The sequence below is a fragment of the Miscanthus floridulus genome, chromosome 16 (genome assembly GCF_019320115.1).
Source record: "Miscanthus floridulus cultivar M001 chromosome 16, ASM1932011v1, whole genome shotgun sequence".
In the NCBI taxonomy this organism is placed as follows: domain Eukaryota; kingdom Viridiplantae; phylum Streptophyta; class Magnoliopsida; order Poales; family Poaceae; genus Miscanthus; species Miscanthus floridulus.
In genome coordinates, this window is record NC_089595.1 from 87220044 (window position 1) to 87238337 (window position 18294).

Consider the following 18294-nt stretch of genomic DNA (forward strand, 5'->3'; position numbering starts at 1 on the left):
GACTGTCATGGTTGCGGGACGGCGAGTTGTCTTAGATGAGAGTCAGCCTCAAGGGGTCACAACAGGAGCCACAGCCAGTAGTGTAGACTCAGGAGGGAGAGCAGGCCATGGAGATAGAGCAGGCACCTCAGCCACAGCTTCGTCGCTCTGGACATACCCGTGTGCCAGTCACTCCGAGGTTAGAGACTCAGCGGAGGGGTTCACGTCCACCACCTAGACCACAGGGTCCGCCCCCAGCGACCCACTTGGATTTGAGGGCCACCACGGCCAAGCAGGTTCAGCAGCTCAGATTTGTGGATTTTGAGTAGTGGTTTCCACCGAGGTGGGATGAGCGTACCTCAGAGGGTTTCTACACACCTCTGCAGAAAGATTTCTATAATGCATATCTTAACAGTGGGGCTGTATTCAGATCTCAGAGGGTGTGTAACATTGAGACCATTGTTGCTGTAGCCGGAGAGCACATTCGCCCCTACCTATATTACCTGCTAGGGCTGATAGATTTACTTGGATGGACAGGCTTATATGTTCCATCTTGGGTCCATCAGTTCTATGCTTCTCTCTGGATTGACCCGCAGCACAGATTTATACACTTTGTATTCAGTGGCAGAGATTATAGGCTAACGAGCACTAGGGTCTGAGAGATACTCAGGCTTTAGGAGCAGCCCGTCTGGCTACATGAGGTTTGCTATGGATAGATAGCGCCCCCAGATGCCCTCATGGTGGTATGGTGCCCCCTACAGATCTAGTTCGCCACTGCTTCATAGAGCCATTCGACGAGGGGTCTAGCAAGACACCCAGTAATCTCACTCCCACTACTAGAGTGCTTGATACCATTATGAGGAGGACATTACTTCCGAGGATGGGGTATCACGAGGGCTTGACTCGCATACAGTTGTGGTTACTGAACTCTCTGATGCAGCAGACAATATTTGATATTTGGGATCTCCTTCTATCAGAAATGGAGGATACTATTGCAAAGGGGTTCAGGGGTCATAGGCAGCTGTCGTATGCTCACTGGATTACATTCTTGATCCATAGGGCAGTTACAGTGAGGCCACCAGAGATGCTGGCAGAGTACAGTGGTGCCACTACAGAGTTTCCTGCATACAACATGACTCAGATGATTCAACATAGTGCAGTGAGGACACCCAGCCAGCTGAGCCAATGACTAGAGGTGCCAAAGACTGCAGCTCAGCAGGATGAGACTATCAAGGGCATAGCAGCCATAGAGGAGGAGTAACTTGATGCTCAGCAGGAGGGGATGGTCAAGAGCGACCCCAGTGACAGCTCAGATGAGGACTACCGGGATATTCCTCAGATGCCTCCACATCGACATGACCATGAGGCCGGTAGCTCTAGTTCAGCTCCACTTGCACCATAGATAGACCCTGCTCTACTTGCCATACTTGAGTGGATGAGGTAGGGTCAGGCTCGCCAGGCTCAGGAGACCACCGCTACGTTTGCACAGTTTCAGACTCGACAGGATGAGTTTCAGCGACAGCAGCAGGCTATACAGCAGTAGCAGGAGGCCATGTATTAGTAGCAGCTCCTCATGCAGCAGCAACTCCTTGGATTTATGCAGCATGTAGTGATAGCTATTGGGGTTCCACCGCCATAGCCTTCACCCCAGCTTGGTCAGCCTGCCACCACTTCTATGATTCTAGCTTTACAGCCTAGTGGGCTTCAGAGTCAGGGACAGCCACCAACACAGTTTGCTTCACCTACAGAGCAGGTGTCCCAGTGGTTTGCTTTGCTAGTGTTAGCCCCGCAGTTCACACCTCTCTAGACGGGCTTTACACCGGCTCAGACTTCCTCGCTACTAGTGCCTGATACCTCAGTCTGCAGGAGTCTTGGAGCGACTTTCAGTGAATTAACAGGGCAGCCTACTCTACCATATTTGCATGTCTCAGGTCCTTCTATAGTTGCACCTATTACTGGGACTACAGAGACACTCCCTTCCTCAGTGGCATCATCAGAGCTGGCTGCTCCAGTCATACCTGTACAGTCTACAGCAGCTCTAGTTGTTGATCTGACCCAGACCGCTTTAGCGTCGCTTCTAGCTACAGAGGGTCAGACTGCTCAGAGCTCTAGTTCAGATGATGATGGCACTCAGTTCCAGCTTGCTCCACGTACCTCAACGCTCGACTCGTCCGCTACAGCCCCGCTGACCGATCCTTAGATTTTGGTGTTTGATGCCAAAGGGGGAGAGGGATCGAGTATATTAGTCTTAGGGGAAGCGACATATCTAGGGGGAGCTTAGTTTATCTATTAGATTATCTATTACATTTGGAGTTTTATGTGTGATACACTATTATGCATTCATGTGTTTACTTTTATGCATCAAACTATACCTATGTGATAGTGATATCTACATAATCGTGATATATGACATGTGTGCTCTCTATTTTGAATTATTTATATGTCATATCACTTGTGCTATGCTCATTTGCTTTGCTTCCGCATTTTACTCTGATACAAATGAGCTTTATTACTTGTACTCATGCTTATTTCATATCTTTTGAGTACATCATGTTGGCTTGGGTCATATAAGCTTGTCTAACTCTTTTGTTCTTATTGTCAAAAGCTTATATGAACCAAGCATATTAAAAACCTCAACTCTTTCACATACTCGAGGTGGTATTGTCATCAATCACCAAAAAAGGGGAGATTGAAAGCATCTAGGCCCCTAGTTGGGTTTCAGTGATTAATGACAATACATGATTACTATGACTAATGTGTGTTTTGTAGAGGCAATTAAGTTAGGTCATGATAATGGAGATCGATTGGACTATCATGGTGGTCATGCCCCTACGATGGAAATCATTTCGGTTTTCAAAGGATGGACGACAAAGTTAAGGATGGACTAGTTCTAAGTGTCGTTTGGTGTTGAAGAGACACTTAGAGTAGTTTAGGACTTTGTTTTTCTTTTGGCCGTACTATTAAGGGGGGTATGGACGGGTAGCTTGACCTAGGTGAGTCTAGTGGGTTAGGTGTGGTGCATACTTGCTAAACCTAGCACTAGGTAGCTTCTAAAAAGCCCTTAGATCCATTGGAGCAAACTTCATTCACGTACGTTCGAAAGTTAGAAGTGAATGGAGGGTCAAATACTGACTGGACGCTGGCGCAGAGTTTGGTCAGTTCATTTGATCAAGGTGAAGTTGTCTGGAAGTGACCAGACACTGAGAGGTGAAGTGACCGGACGCTGAGGGCCAGCGTCCGGTCGACTCCAGTAAGGTTCCAAAGAGGGGAAATCACGACCGGACGTGTCTGATCAGTGCTGACCGGAAGCTAGCCAGCGTCCGGTCACACTTTAAACACTGGAGTTCGGGGTGAACTGACCGCCGTGTCCGGTCAACATGACCAGAGCGTCCGGTCACCCCGTAGAGGCACATAACGGTTTGTTTTTTAGCCCATGTTATAAATACTTCCTCCATTCATATGTGGAGGTACTTTTGCTCATTTCAACAACTGAGAAACACCTTTGAGAGTGCCAAGAAGAGCAAGGTCCTAGTGAGATGATTAAGATTTGAGAATCCCAAAGAGAGCCCTCATTAGTGAGATCAAGAGTAGCAAAGTGTGCATTCACCCTTCTCATTAGGCTTGTTGTGGTCAAGTGAGAGTCTGTGCTTGTTACTCTTGGTGATCGTCATCACCTAGACGGCTTGGTGGTGATTGAGAGCTTGGTGATCATCCGGTGGAGCTTGTGGATGACCCAACTTAAGTTGTGAGCGGTTGTGGGTGATTCACCGTGACGGAGTATCAAAGAATTAACCCATAGAGAGCACTTGATCCTTGCGCGGATCAAGGGGGAGCTACACCCTTGCGTGGGTGCTCCAACGAGGACTAGTGGGGAGTGGCGACTCTCCGATACCCCGGCAAAACATCGCCGCGTTCCTCCTTCTCTCTTTAGTTTGAGCATTTACTTTGAGCATTTACTTTGAGCAATTCAATACTTGTCTTTACATTCATAGAATTGCCATGCTAGAGTAGGATTAGAACTTAGGTTGCAAGACTTTTTATGCGGTAGAACATTAGAAATACTTTCTAGGCACAAGGGATTAATTGGGCTAACAATAGGATTTAATTATTGTAAAGAAATTTAGAATTAGCCCAATTCACCCCCCTCTTGGGCATCTTGATCCTTTCACCGAGCACATACTTGGGTATGGGTGCAGGAAAGACTTGTTACTCTCTTGTCATGGGTTCTGGCACTTTCCAAACCGACTGTCAGGGTGGTTTTTGGGTATTGGAGGTCCTTGCACCGCACTGAGTCCGGGACTCAGGGGCGGGGGCTTGGAGTCCCAGTTTGGACGGGGACCTGGACCCCATTATAGGAGGGTAGTGGGTTAGTCCTACTTGTGTCTAGGGTACAAGCGGGGCGTATGTTTTCAGGGTACCCAGCTAGGGGTATTGATTCATGAATCACCAGCGTTCTGGTATGACTTGTCTATAGTCCAGCAACGTAGTAAGAACTGGAAGATGAAAGATGGAAAAAGGAAATCTAATTGCTTACCACCTACATGAAAGTAGCACAGATGCTTATATAGAATGGTTAGTTAATGAACTAATGCACTGCTAATAAAAATCGAATATAAGAACGCACGCTGTCGGTGCAGAAAGTGACCAACACGTAAATATTTATAGTTTTGCTGTATATTGTGATCGGAGGTGGTCTAGCACTCGATGACACAGGGTTTATACTGGTTTAGGCAACGTGCCCTAGGTCCAGTTTGAGTCGGTCGGTGACTTTATTCCAAAGCCCAGGTGCTCGAAGTTTGCTATGGGGTTACAAACGAGAAGGAGAAAGATGGGGGTTACAAGAGGTCCGGTCGGACTCTGATCTGAAGGGTCAACAGTGACGGGAGCTCCACTATGTGCTAAGTGTCCGAGCGTGTGCTCGAGGTTTGAACCTGGTGGTTCTGTTGTTGTGTACTAGTGAACTGATCGATCTTTTTGGGAGAGGGTGCATCCCCTTTTATAGATGAAGGGGATGGCCTTACAAGTGAGAGGGAGAGAGTGTAAGTATACTAAGTCTTGTTGCCCATGCCATTGGGTACAAGATGATTGTAGGCACCCATAACACTGTTAAATGTCAGATGCATGTGGGAGGTTGCGTCGTCTTCTTCAGATATGGTAGACATCGGTGCCTGCCACACTGTTGACACCTAGAGGCATGCAAGGGGTTTTACCATGTTTGCCTGGTACGATAAATACCGGCACCCACAACACTGTTGATGCCTCAGAGGCACGTGGGGGGAACCTTACCGTGTTTGTCTGGTATGGGTGTTGATGGCGCCCACAACACTGTAGGGGAAATGTTCGCGCTTACAACACTGCTTGGGTTCTGTCAAGCCAGGGAGGTCGCAGGGTACTATCATGCAGGTGTATAGGGTACGGTCTTTGGTATTGCGGTTGACTTGAGCGCCCTGCCTTACTTTCTCCGTCCGTTTCCTGGTCCTTACCGAGCGGGCGTCCCCGGTCGGTTGGTCCTAGTCGGCTCTGATTGCGCCAGTTGGAGAGGAGCTGTAAGCAGGGGTTCGACGCATTCCCAGTCGGAGAAGCGGGTTGGAGTCCAAAGCGGTGTGTGGCCAGGCCTTTCGGTCGGAGAGGCCGTCCGGAGGCGGGCCAGAGTTAGAGGTGAGGCCTTCCGGTCGGAGAGGCGGGCCAGAGTCGAAAGCGAGCGTCATTCCTTCTCGGCCACGCCGTCGGGTACAAGACAGTTTGTCGATGCCCACAATACTATTGACGCCCAGATGCATGTGGTAGGCTCCATCGTGTTCTTCTGGTATGGCAAATGTCGGCGCCTACCATATTGTAGGACAAATGTCGGCGCCCACAACACTGTTCGTGTTCTGACATGTCTAAAAGATTGCAAAGCTCCCTTCTGGCATGGCCTGACAGTACTGTCCTGTAGATGTGCAGGGTATGGTCCTCGATATTGCGGTTGAGTTGAGTGCCTTACCTTATCTGCTCCGCCTGATTTTTTGGGTCCTCACCGAGCGGACGTCTCCGGTCGGTTGTTCCTAGTTGGCTCCGACCGCGCTGGTCGGAGAAGAGCCGTAAGCAGAGGTTGGATGTATTCCCGGTCGGAGAGGCGGGTCGGAGTCGGAAGCGAGCGTCGTCCCCCTCCTGGTCCAGGCCTTTCGGTCAGAAAGATGGGTCGGTGTCAGAAGCGAGCGTCGTCCTCTCCTTGGCCAGGCCTTCCGGTCGAAGAAGCGGGTCGGAGTCGGAAGCGAGCGTCGTCCCTCTCCTTAGCCAGGCCTTACGGTCAGAGACTGGATCGCTCTTCCGGCCGGTCGTTAGATATGTGGGCCGACCTAGAAGTTGCGCGTCGTTTGTAATGCCGTCTGTTGGTCCGAGCTTTTACTGAGAAGCGGGCCCATTAGGGACTCCGGGTTTATGAACCCGACAGTAATAATAAAACAAATTACAGAAGTCATCAGTAATCCGCGAGACAAATTTATTAAGCCTAATTAATCTATCATTAGCACATGTTTACTGTAGCACCTTATTGTCAAATTATGAACTAATTAGGCTTAAAAAATTCGTCTCCCAAATTAGTCGTAATCTGTATAATTAGTTATTTTTAAGTCTATATTTAATATTTCATACATATATCTAAATATTCAATTAGATAGAAATAAACTCTACGGCAGAAACTAAACAAGATGGAGGCGGGCACCGGACAGAGCCGGACCGCAGGTCATATTTCCTCGCGAGGTCTGTAAGGCTCTATTTAGTTCCCACCCAAAAACCAAAAATTTTTAAGATTTTTCGTCACATTAAATCTTGCGGCACATGCATGGAACATTAAATGTAGGAAAAAGAATAACTAATTGCACAGTTTGCCTGTAATTGGCGAGACGAATCTTTTAAGCCTAAATAGTCCATAATTGAACAATTTTTGTCAAATACAAACGAAAGTGCTATAGTAGACAAAAGCCAAAAAAATTTCGGAACTAAACGCCCCCTAAGTCAAAGTCTTTTCACCGTGCTGATGGCGCAAGTAATCCTCGCAGGTTTTACGGTTCTCTCCCGTTCCCGTGTCAGTGTGTGGGTGCTTTCGGTTGCAGCTTTTGATTCGTCATCGATGCCGCCGCCAACCCTTTCTGCCGGTGGCGTAAAAATAAATGCACGGCGCTGACGAGTCTGCCCCGCTGCGCCTGCGCGGACGAGGTCGGCCGGCGCCCGCCGCCCGGCGTGCAGACGAGCGGCGCGGGTGTGAAAAGACGCGCGCGCCCGTCCGGCCCCGACGCCGTGCACGCCGTCGTGCTCGGCGCTCACACGCTGACACGCACAAACTCATTAACAGCCGTAACCGAAAAGTTCCATTTTTTCCCATTAACAGCCGCCATTAAAAGGCGAGATGAGCAGGCTGTTGCACGGAAGTCGTAATTAAAGTACTAATACTTGTAGTTACTGTTCGGATGAGCGCGGGCCGCGGAGCTGGATCGGATCCAATTCCTCAGCCGAACCACCGCATGAAATTTGGTGAGTAGCTAAGCTGGCACGGCCGAAGCAGTTGGATGTGAATCATGGGGTAGCACTAAAGATCTCGCCGTACGGTGACGGTGCACGAGGACCTGTCGCAGCGTGACAACGAGAAGTCGAGAAGCCGCGGCCGGTACAGGTCGGCATCCGAGGTGGCCGAGTAAACGAAGGCTGTTGTCTGTTGTCCCTTTGGCGTTGGCGAGCCGGGGCGGCGGCGCGGGCGGTCTGTCCGCTAGCGTCTGCGTGTGGGACCGGGCCCCGCTAGCAGACGGGAAGATTCCGCCTGGCTGGAGAGGCGCCGTGTGCCCGTGCCGCGTTTTTTTTTGTTGCGCTTGGAACAAACCAGGGCAGGTTGGTCGGCAGTGGGTTTAAAGAAGAATGTGTGTACGTGTTGAGTTGTTTTGACCTCTGCTAATAACTTAATTTTGTCCATGCACTTACATTATCTTTTAGCTATATTTATACGGTTTTATTATTATATTTACATTGTTTTTTAATGTAATTTGTTGGACAGAGTGATATAATTTGGGGATAACATAACTTCTACAGATCTCAGATAAATATATGCTTAGTTTTTCAAAAAAAATTACAATTTTTTTATGAATTATAAATACTAGAGAAATGTATTTTAAATTGTTTACAAATCTCAAAACAAAATTTTCCCAAATTACAGTGAGACCTACCTCCTCAGCTTTATCTCTTCCCATCCCTTCCGTCACATGCGCATTTCCCTTCCTTCCGTTACCCGCGCACGCAAACGGAGTTCGGAGAAGCGGCGGCGGTGGTTCGGCCTGGGGGCAGCCCTCCTCGTCGCCCTCCTCATAGCCGGCCGCCAGCCCCGCGCCGCGCCCGCCGGGGCCGTGCGCCTGCCATGGCCAGGGCCGCGAGCTCCGAGGCTGCGCGCGCCAGCTGGCTGGGCACACCTCGCCTGCTCGTTGTCCGCGCCCCCTGTTGGTCGTCCGCGCAAGATCTGATGGCCCAAAGATCGGTTGTTGGGAGAGGCTAAATCAACCGGTTGAGATTTAGTAATTAATTCTGTTAAAATAACGTAGTGCTACTAGCAAAATGTAGTGTATGACGCACAAAGTATCTAGACTAGATCACGACGTGTTTAGATCCTATGTGGGGTTGTTGTCCATTTTATTTATCCCTGCGGTTTGCATGTAGTACTCTCCTTGTGCTGTCGGAATGGACTGTATCGGTTCTTCGGTTGGATACGGAAGTGCGAATGGTTGGCGTGTACAGTAGTGTTTGAGTCAACAAACGCCCTGTTCGGTTGGGCTTGCTTGGCTGATAAGCCATGACTGAAAGTACTGTTGGCTGATTTGGTGTGAGAGAAAAATACTGTTTGTTGACTAAAAAAGTATGGCTTATAAGCCAAACAAGCCCAAGGGGTGAAGAAATGCATGACAGAGGGCCGGTTCGTTGAGTGACAGATCTAATTCACATTCTTTTTCTACAGTGCAGTTCTTGATATATACCCTTCACTATCTTTGCACTTCAAAACAGAAAACAGCAGGCATTGTTTGGCTCCGGCCGGAAATTAAAAGAAGCAACCGCGCGCTATTGTATTCATCTTCTAGAGAAAAACAAAAGATAAATAGATCATGAAGTGTCACTGGCGTGTCACAATGTGACGATGATGGCGTTACACTCGTCGAATGCTCCTCGTAACCGGCTGACTTGAATATGCCGCAATCGATTAGGTCAGGTTTCCAGATGGCGCTGATGTTTGGTGGGGCTTCGTTCGTTTATCCCGTATAGAAACTACTCCAGTAGACTAGATGCTACACGTGCATCGTACGTGTCCTCTGATGAAAGGGCCGCAAAATTACAAGTTTCAGCGGGACGTGGACGTGGACGTGGTATTGCAATCTAAATCTAAGCAACCTTAATTTAATTGATTATTAATTTTGGGTCGGAAATGACGAGTTCCCATCATATATTCATATATATTCAGCAAACCAACAAACGAATATCCCAGTGGTAGTTCATCAGATCTCATAACCAGCGACAGCCTGCTGAAAGCATGCGACGGAACGAAGCTGGAAATGGCGAGAGCAAAAAGAAAGATAACACAGCAGCAGAGTCGTGCCATGGCCCATGCGGTCCCTCAGAACATTTCAGGAAGCAAATAATGGAACTCGTAAGAACGCCGCGTCGTTTTGGCGTGACGATATGATTCGGGCGTGCGTCAGGCGACGCTGGCCGGAGTTGACGCCGGAAGCTCAGCGGCCTCCCCCGTCGTCGGAGTTTCCGTCTCCTTGCCGTGATCAGCGTCTTCCTTGGCAACCTCCTCCTCCTTTCCCTTTGGTTCAGCTTCATCATGCTCTTTTCCTTCGACTGTCGTGGTCGTAGCTTCCTGCCACAGGAGGCAGTGTGAGACATGGCTCTCGCCGATATTTTCATGACAATATTTTGTATTTTGAAATATATTTTGTTACTTTATTAGTCCTAAAATAAAAACTAATTTTTTAAGTTCAAATTTTGTCCTGGAATATAATTATATTCGGTTCCAAGCATGATTGAATATATGTGAGTGGATGAAAATATCCATATGCGACCAATAAATAAATACTCCCTTCATGTCCTTAAAGGAAGTAATTTTGGAAATCGACACGGTCTCCCCAAACAACTTTGACCGCTACTTTTTGATATAAAATATTTACTTACATTATTTTTTTATAATTTCAAACCCAACCCCAAAAAGATTTCTTTTAGTGAAAGTTTAAAATGTTTGATTTAAAACAACCTCAAAACGACTTCTTTTAGGATTATGGAGGGAGTAACACACATTACCATACATACATAGATCACGCGCGCATGGCTGGACAAGCTTAGGCTGTGTTTGGCATAGCTCCCAGGGGTTCCGGCTCCTCCGTGAAATCACTTTAGTAGTACTGTATCACGGAGCCGTTTTGAATTTCAAGACAGAAAATGAACTGAGAAGAGGAGGAGCCGGTGGAGCCACGATTTCGAGCTTCTCCGGCTTTGTGCTACAGTACTGCTACAGCGATTTTTATGTAAATGACTCTCCAAATAATGATTTAGAGAGTGAGATTGTACCATTTATATATATTCGACTAAATGATATTTGTGAGAGCAATTACGTTGCATCAAACACTATTTATTCTTTAAGAATACATGGATATATTGAAACAATAGCAGATCTATAATTTTGATAGTTTATGGATGAAACTATGTCTAAAATGTAAAGTTTTCTTTTTAAATAGACAAAATTGAGTTGAAAATAGAAGTTATATGCACTTAGATAGTTTATGGTTGAAATTGAACTCAAAGTATAAAATTTGAGGATTGAGACGATCATCTTCATAGTTGTAGGATGAAATTGAGTCTAAAATAGTTTGAAGACCTAAATAGCCGTTTTGAAAGTTTAGGGATGAAATTGAGCCTCGAGTAACAGTTGAGGGACCAAAATAACTATCGTGCCCGACAACACAGGCGATACAAACAACCTGTGGGGAAAGAAAAAAAATTAAAAACCGATGTCTACTACTGCTGTGACTGATTGGTCTGCTCATATTGTTAAGATCGGATTTGGATGCCGCAAACGAAGGACAAGCTATCAAGAGCACGTGAGGACTTTCACGGAAATTGGCCATGTCATACAAAAGCAATCCGACATACTGTATTTCAATTGGGATGGCGAACAGGGCCATTGTTTGAGTTATCGATAAAGCCGTGCGGGAGTTGAGATCATTTTTGCGCACCTCACTTTGTGGCGCCACAACGGCCTGGCTCGTCCCTTCCGGTTCCGGCGCCGCGACCTCCTCGTCTTTGCGCTCCCCCTCCGCGGCCGCCCCCGCCGCTGGCTGCGGCTCGACGGGCGGAGGTGGTGCGTCGTCTCCGTCGCTGGTCTTCGGCTTTGTCCCGCAGTTCCCCATCGCTTCCGCCCCTGCTTGCCTCTGCGACCGATGAAGCCCAAGACAAGGAACAAGAGGTGAACTTTCGAAATGTTGCGGCGGAGGAGCTCAGAGAAGTACTATGTGAAATAGACGAAGGCGACCCCGTATAATAAGCAGCCGTGCTGATGCTGTGGTGCTCGATCGATCGATTAACACGAAATGGATGGCCGGTCAGTGCAGCTGGCGGAAGCTTTGGTATCAGCGATGAGTTTTTGGTTGTTTGTGTGATTGACATATGGCTGCCATCAAGATTACGACTCAGTGCAGCTGTTTAAGTTTAACATGTGTTGGTTTCAGGACATGCCAGGACAGGATGGTCCATCCTCGTTTTCTATTAGTAAAAAAGATAGATACTGAGGGCTCAGGCGCTCAACGATCGGTAGCTTAGTTTAACTGTGCAACATGGCAGATTAAGCTTCGGTGTTTGATGGGTTATAGTTTTGGTTGCAGTCCTTGGAAGATGATCAAGACAGCCTTACTCTTGCTGAAACTAGTTGGAACACGAGATTAGAAATGTTGTCTGTTTTGCTGTGGGCTAGAGTCACCACTGTGCCACTGTTTTAGAGTTCATTCTCTGCTTGGTTATTTCATGGCTGAACAGAGTGTTGTCTGCATTTACGAAGATCAGCACCAACCGTTTTGGTGGTGACTTTGCATCAGTGGCAGTGGCGAACCCGCGATCGCGATCGCTGGCCAGTGGTGCGTATAGCAAATGTGAGAAATTAGGCTTCGTTTTGCACACAAGAAAAAACCATGTTAAATTCATGTGCGGTTCTTGCCATCCAAATGGGCTTCTGTGAATCCGAGGTCCAATTCGCAGGGTAAACTATCACCACGGCATCGGCATCACAGTTCACACGTATGACAGCAGCCGTGGTAGTTGAAACCTCAAGCTTTGAACCGAGCATGTCAACGTTTCGTACTTTTGTACAACAAACTCCTCACATTTATTAGGCTGAGAGACGAACAAAATACAAATCTCGGCTGTTGAACAACCTGAACATATACATCAGCGTTTTTGGTCGAAGAAGTTGTCGCGAACGTATCGACGAAGCCTCTCGAGAGCATCTTGCGCGTTCAGAGCGATGAGCTCGCCTGTCCTCCAGAAGAAGACGTAGGCGCACACGTAGAGACCCGCGAAGATTTGGTACGCCATGCTGCGCTCCCCTGGGGCTGGCTTGCGTTCTGCCGCGGCCTCCTCCTCCTCGCCTTGCTTCGCGGGCGCCTGCTGGGGCTCGCGCTCCGCTTCGTCGCGCGCCTTCGTCCTCGGCGACGGGCACGAGCAGCGCCCCATCCCCCGCACGCTGCCGGGCGCAGGCAGCGGCGCCCACGAATGGCTGATGCGGGGGAGGAGCGGTCGGAGCCCGTAGGACGACGCTCTGTTCGGAACTGTAGCCTTCGCTGCGTGTGCGATGGGCTTCAGCGGGTTCAGGGCAAGGCCGGCCGGCCGCTGAGCGACGGGCCTCAGCTGCATGCCTGCATATCAATTCAGCGGAACGGAGTGGTGTGTGTGAGCGACGGAGGCGCGCGGAGCATGGCACAACCGCACAAGGTGTCCGCCCGGCGTCGGTCCTGACTGATCAGCGCGCAGACGTTTTATAGGCCGTGCTTGAAGGAAAGCGCGAAATCGGCGCTGGCGATCGCCGGCTTGGTGACTTGGTGTGCAACCTGGCGAAGCATTGGTGTTTACGACGGGCAGTTTTGTTGGCATGGATGTATAAGGGCATGTTTGGAATCCTTGCTGCGGCTCGTCTCGCCTCGTCGGGCAAGGCAAGCCGTTTGGTTGTCGCTTGCCTCGCCTGATTGCCTGGCAAGCTAGCTCGCTTGGGCAAGAAAATCCTTACCAGCGTAGGCGAACCAAATCGGCTCTCCTGCATGGGCAAGGTCGGCTCGCCCGCTCGAGAGTGGCCTCTGGCGCTGCCGAATCGGACTCCCCGACCACCGATTCGCCTCCACGGTCATCGAATCGAACTCGCCTACTACCAAATCAGCCTTCACCGTCACCAAATAGAACTTCGTTGCCACCGAAACGACCTCCGTAGGTGCCAAATCGACTTCCACCATCGTCGATTTGGACTCCACAGCCGCGGAATCGGCGCCCCCTATCCCGGATTCAGCCTCCCCCGCTGATGGTTGGACGTTCCAACGTCACTGATTTGGCCTCCGCTCAAGCTACAGCGCGAGAGGCGAGGTGAGTGACGACAAAGAAACCAAACGCCTTGGAAGATAGTTTTGCCAGCAGACTAGGTGAGGTGAGGTGAGCGAGCTAGGTGAGGTAAGTGCAGCAAAGGTACCAAGCACGCCCCAAAATACCAATATACCATGAGTCCATGAACTGGTCGTTGGCGTGTGAATGTTTGGAGTTATTCCTAGATTATGTATGCTCTGGTAGTTTTTGGCCAAGGTCACGACTCACTTATGCTAACTTTTAACATATAGCTCATAATATGGATAGCCTCACATGACACTCTCACATGATCTTGAGATGTGTGTATGAGCTTAGCTCTTAATCAAGAGCTAACTTTCTATCTATTCTATTAAAATATGAAATAATTTGCTTCGAGCTAGCTTATAAGTCACCATTGCGGGTGCCTTTAGTGTTTTGGGCTGGAGCTTCCGTTGGTGGCAGATCATCCTTCACCATGGTAACTTCCTCTGGGGTAGGATGTATGTAGAATAAAAATTGAAAAAAGTTGACTTCTTCGAAAAACTTTAGGCATTGAAGACATGTTCCTTTTAAGAATTTTATTTTGGTATCTTTTCTATTGGATGCATTTACTTGTAAGCACATTTCTCATATAATTATCTCTACTCTACTACTAAATCGACGAAACTGGAACCATCAACAACACTTGAGCTTGCCCTAGCCTTCCCGCATACAGATTTCAAAACACCTCCCCACCTTGGCACCTTCTATCCGAAACCGGAAACCAGCACCCCCACCGCCACATTGCCACTTTCCTTGCCATATCCACCATCCAAGCAAGATCGAAGGATGCGGTATTTTAAGCCTGGGTTCGACTTCTCTTCTCAAAGGGTGCGGTAGCACGACTCCTCTCGCGCGTGCCGCCGCCACCACTCCTGAAATGCGGTGCCTTAGGTATCAGCATCCATTGAGTCTAACGTCGTTTCTTGATTGGTTTCTTTTTCTGACATGCCATGTCCTTTTTGCAGGCTTTTCTAGTTTAGGTCTCCACCCGGTCAACTATACTTCTGCCTCGCTTATCAAATCTGCCTGACTTTTTTGCCTGGAATCTCTGAAAGTCCTAGTTAGGTTTTGGATAATTAATGAAACCCTAGGACTAACTTATGATCTAAGTGTGTGAATTAGATGAGGTAGTCCAATCCAAGTGTTGGAGCTCGATGATGGTCATGAAGAAGGTGATGGCCACAAATAAGATGATCAAGTGCTCCAACATGGAAAAGAAGAAAGAGAAAAACAAAAACCAAGGAGATCAATGCAAAGGTATAAGATATGTTTTTGTTTTGTCACTTAAGACACCATAGAGGATGTAAGTACGTTTAGAATCGATAGCCGTACTATAAAGAGAGGAAATCTTTGGCTAAGCGGTTATCGAGTGCCACTAGGTGACATGATTCTTGCATATGCATTTAGGAACCTAGTGTGCCAACTTTGACCCTTGTAAAATGTTTTGAAAATGCTAACACACGTGCACACAAGTTCTACACGTTGTGATTAGCAAATTGGAAGCAAGGGCGAAGTGGTTGTGGTCATAGAAAAAGAAAAGGAGGAGAAGGCACGTGACCGGACTCTGGCGCTGGGGGACCAGACTCACCCTGAGCGCGTCCGATCAATTTTAGCCGTGGAGGTGCTGTGTTGGCCGAGGGCAAGGAAAAGCGACCGGACGCTGACCTTGGACGCATGTGGTGCGTCTAGTCATGTGGTGCAGTGAAGGCATGGCGTGGCTTGGCGATCGGACGCTGGCGACAGCGTGTGACCGGACGCGCAGGGGCTGTGTCAGGTCATGGCTGACGTACGTTGGCGTCAGCCTTGCGGGCGCACGCAGCAGAGCGAAGTGCTGACCAAACTTAGGGGCACGTCCGGTCACTTTTGACCTGAAGCGTCCGGTCATTTAAAACCAGCTCTTGAACCTTTCTGTTCGCGATCTGACGCTCGGTGGTTCAGGGTCCGGTCGTTCCAGCGTTGAGTCCGGTTGTTACTTAACGTTTCGCGCGACTGAGCGATGACCGTTGAGATTGAACGCATAGAATTTAAAGGCGTGACACATGGACGAACTGGGCCGATCGGACGTAGCCGACTGGACGCTGGGGTGCGTTCGGTCAGGCGAGTCCGGTCGCGCCTATGCAGGACCAACGGTCTATTTCGTGAGGCCGTCTATAAATAGTGTTTGGCCGGCTTAGTGTAACACCCTAAAACACTGCATGAGCATCATATTTATGTGTAAATGTGTGTACTATAGGGTGTAAAGCAATGTACGTAACTTGAAACGGCCATCGGAAACACGAAACGAAAGATACATTCAATGTCGCGTTATTTCACTTAGGGTTTTAAACGAATTTTTATTGAACGCAAATACTATAGAATGCATATACGACACTTTAATACAGTTTGTAGTATATGCTTCATAGGTAACGATGAAATACTTGAGATCACGAAAAGAATTCACTAGCTAGTGTATCAAATAGCTTGGAAATCGAATTCGACGTGAATCCGATCAAGACTTAGTCGAATTTCCTAAGTCGGGAAGCAGTTTGACAAGGCCAAGTTTGGCAATTTTTGTAGGCGACTTGGATTAAGTAGTGGTAGGGTTTCATGGCTGGTTTTGATAGCCTAACATGCCTTATTGAGTATGGAATAGGTGGTTTAGCAATTGAAGCATTGAGTTGGATTTTTGGGATGCTTCAAAAAGCATGCATGACACATTTCCGGACGGTTGCAGCATCTGGGCGTGGCCACCGTGCCTCGGCCGGTGTCGCCGCTTGCCCACGCGCGCACCCGTGCGCACCGCTGCGCGGGCTTCGCACCACAACTGCTGCGCTCATGCACACGACTCACACACACAAGCACACGCACACGCCGTGCTTGGTGGGACGTTGGGGCCAGGTGAGCCTGGCCGCTCTGCCACCACCATCGTGTCCGTCTGAGTCGCTCTGCCATCGCTGTCGTGTCTGCCTGAGTCACTCTGCCACCGCCATCGCGTCCGCCTGAGTCGCTCTGCCACCACCATCATGTCCGCCTGAGCCGCCTGGCCGCCTCGTGCTCGCCTATGTGGGACTGCTACGTGCTGGCCGCACTTGGCCTGCTGCGGCTGGCACATGGCCCTACCCGCACCATTGCCTTGCCACACATGGGGTTGCTCCCCTCGCCTTCGTGCCATCGTTTCACCTTTATGACATCGAAGCCGCATGTGCGTGTCCCGCTGCCGCTGTCTGCGTTCCGCCTGGGCAAGGACTTGCTGAGCTCCGACCGACCCCTCCCCTGCCGCCTCTGTGTCCTATAGGGAGGAGTCGCCATCGCCTAGTGTCCCCGCTTCTCTGGCTCTGCATTTACTCCTCCTAGCCGGCCAGACTTGCCTCTCCCTCCCTCTCTTTGGTCCGTCGTGGCCATCGGCCAGTCTTTAAGCCGAAGGCATCCCCACTAGCGCCAACTACCCTTCCCCCTCCGTCAAAATTCATCATAATCTAACCACCTCTGTCCAATTCCTTACAACCATGCCTAGCTTGTGAGGTTAGCTCGTGGTTAGGATCGAATCGCGGAGCTATCGTCCACCGGATAGGTAATACGAGGCATTTTCCTCGCGGCGGTCCACCATGGCCGCTGGAAGGGGGTATTCTGCCATGGCGTCGTTTATTTGCTCCTTTGCTCCTAACGATCAGTGCTTTGGCATCGCTTTGACTTGTTTGCCTCGCTCGTGTAGCAGTTTCACCGACGGAGCAGTAGGTCGCCGAGAACATCTTCACCACGGCCGGCGTGAACTAGAGCACTCCTGCGCACATGGTCAACCACCTTGCCGAGCCTCACGACCGTGTCTAGACCGTCCTACATGTCTCTGGTGAGGCAACTCTGCTCCTAGGGTAGACATTTGAACCGGTTGAGGTCTAGGATCACCGGGACGCGTTCGCTGCCGCCGGCGAATTGGGTTTGATGCCGTTCCCGTGGCCAGCGCGTTTGGGTGTGGTAGCGATTCAAATAGGGTTTCTGTTTTGTTTCCCATAGCCTATGGGTGGATAAAGGGTATCTATAGAGGCATTGGGCTAGGTGTTTTCACCGGTGCCAGTGTTGCCACGGCCAGACCCCGCCACGGCGCATGGCCACGTCTTTGTGTTGCACCATTTTTGGCGTTTGATACCTCGATCAGTTGCGCTTTGCACGTAGAGTGTTATGGTGGTGATGGTTGATGCCGGGGAGGTCCGAGATCGTCGGTGTTGGGCCGGAGATGCCGCGGCCTTTATTAGTTCCGGCCAGGGACCTTGAAAAATAGGAATTCGAGTAAGGGCAGGGAGCTAGATGCAAATCTGTGACTCAATTAAATAGTGTTAAGTTAGCTTCACAAATAGGAAAGAGAATGGGGGCTCTTCAGCAACGGAGCCAGCTCGCGCGCGGGCTTTGCCGTGGGCCGCGTCCACGTGCCGCACGCATGGGCCACGCCGGTGGCTCACGTTTGCGCGCGCTGTGTGAGCGTGGGCCGAGCTGCGATGGGCCACGCCGTGTTGTATTGCCTTTTCTTTTCTAATGAATTAGTTCATGCTTCTCTAAAATAAGTTGTGAACTGATCTTTGATAATTAGTATAAAATTGTGTAAGTGTCCAAAAATCGTGAAGTAAATTATGTTAGTCTCCTAAATTCATGCTCTAGCATTTAGTGTATTTAGCTCATACAGTTCTGTGGTATCCT

At 49.3% G+C, this 18294-nt stretch overlaps 1 protein-coding gene across 1 annotated transcript; it reads right to left on the reverse strand.

Moving 5' to 3' along the window:
- Positions 1-9416: 9416 nt before the first annotated feature.
- Positions 9417-11855, reverse strand: LOC136514010 (protein Ycf2-like). Its single transcript, XM_066507994.1, has 2 exons — positions 11223-11855; positions 9417-9853 (listed from the first exon to the last, which is right to left on the reverse strand). Exons 1-2 carry the CDS (start codon positions 11394-11396, stop codon positions 9686-9688), a joined length of 342 nt encoding a protein of 113 aa, XP_066364091.1. The 5' UTR covers positions 11397-11855; the 3' UTR covers positions 9417-9685.
- Between the last annotated feature and the right edge of the window lie 6439 nt (positions 11856-18294).

What these genes read in the sequence shown, in the direction of transcription:
- LOC136514010 (XM_066507994.1), bottom strand. Translation starts at nt 11,396, where the DNA reads ATGGGGAACTGCGGGACAAAGCCGAAGACCAGCGACGGAGACGACGCA. An exon ending in TTGTGGCGCCACAAAGTGAG is followed by an intron (nt 9,854 to 11,222) that starts GTGCGCAAAAAT and finishes CTCCTGTGGCAG; the next exon opens with GAAGCTACGACCACGACAGT.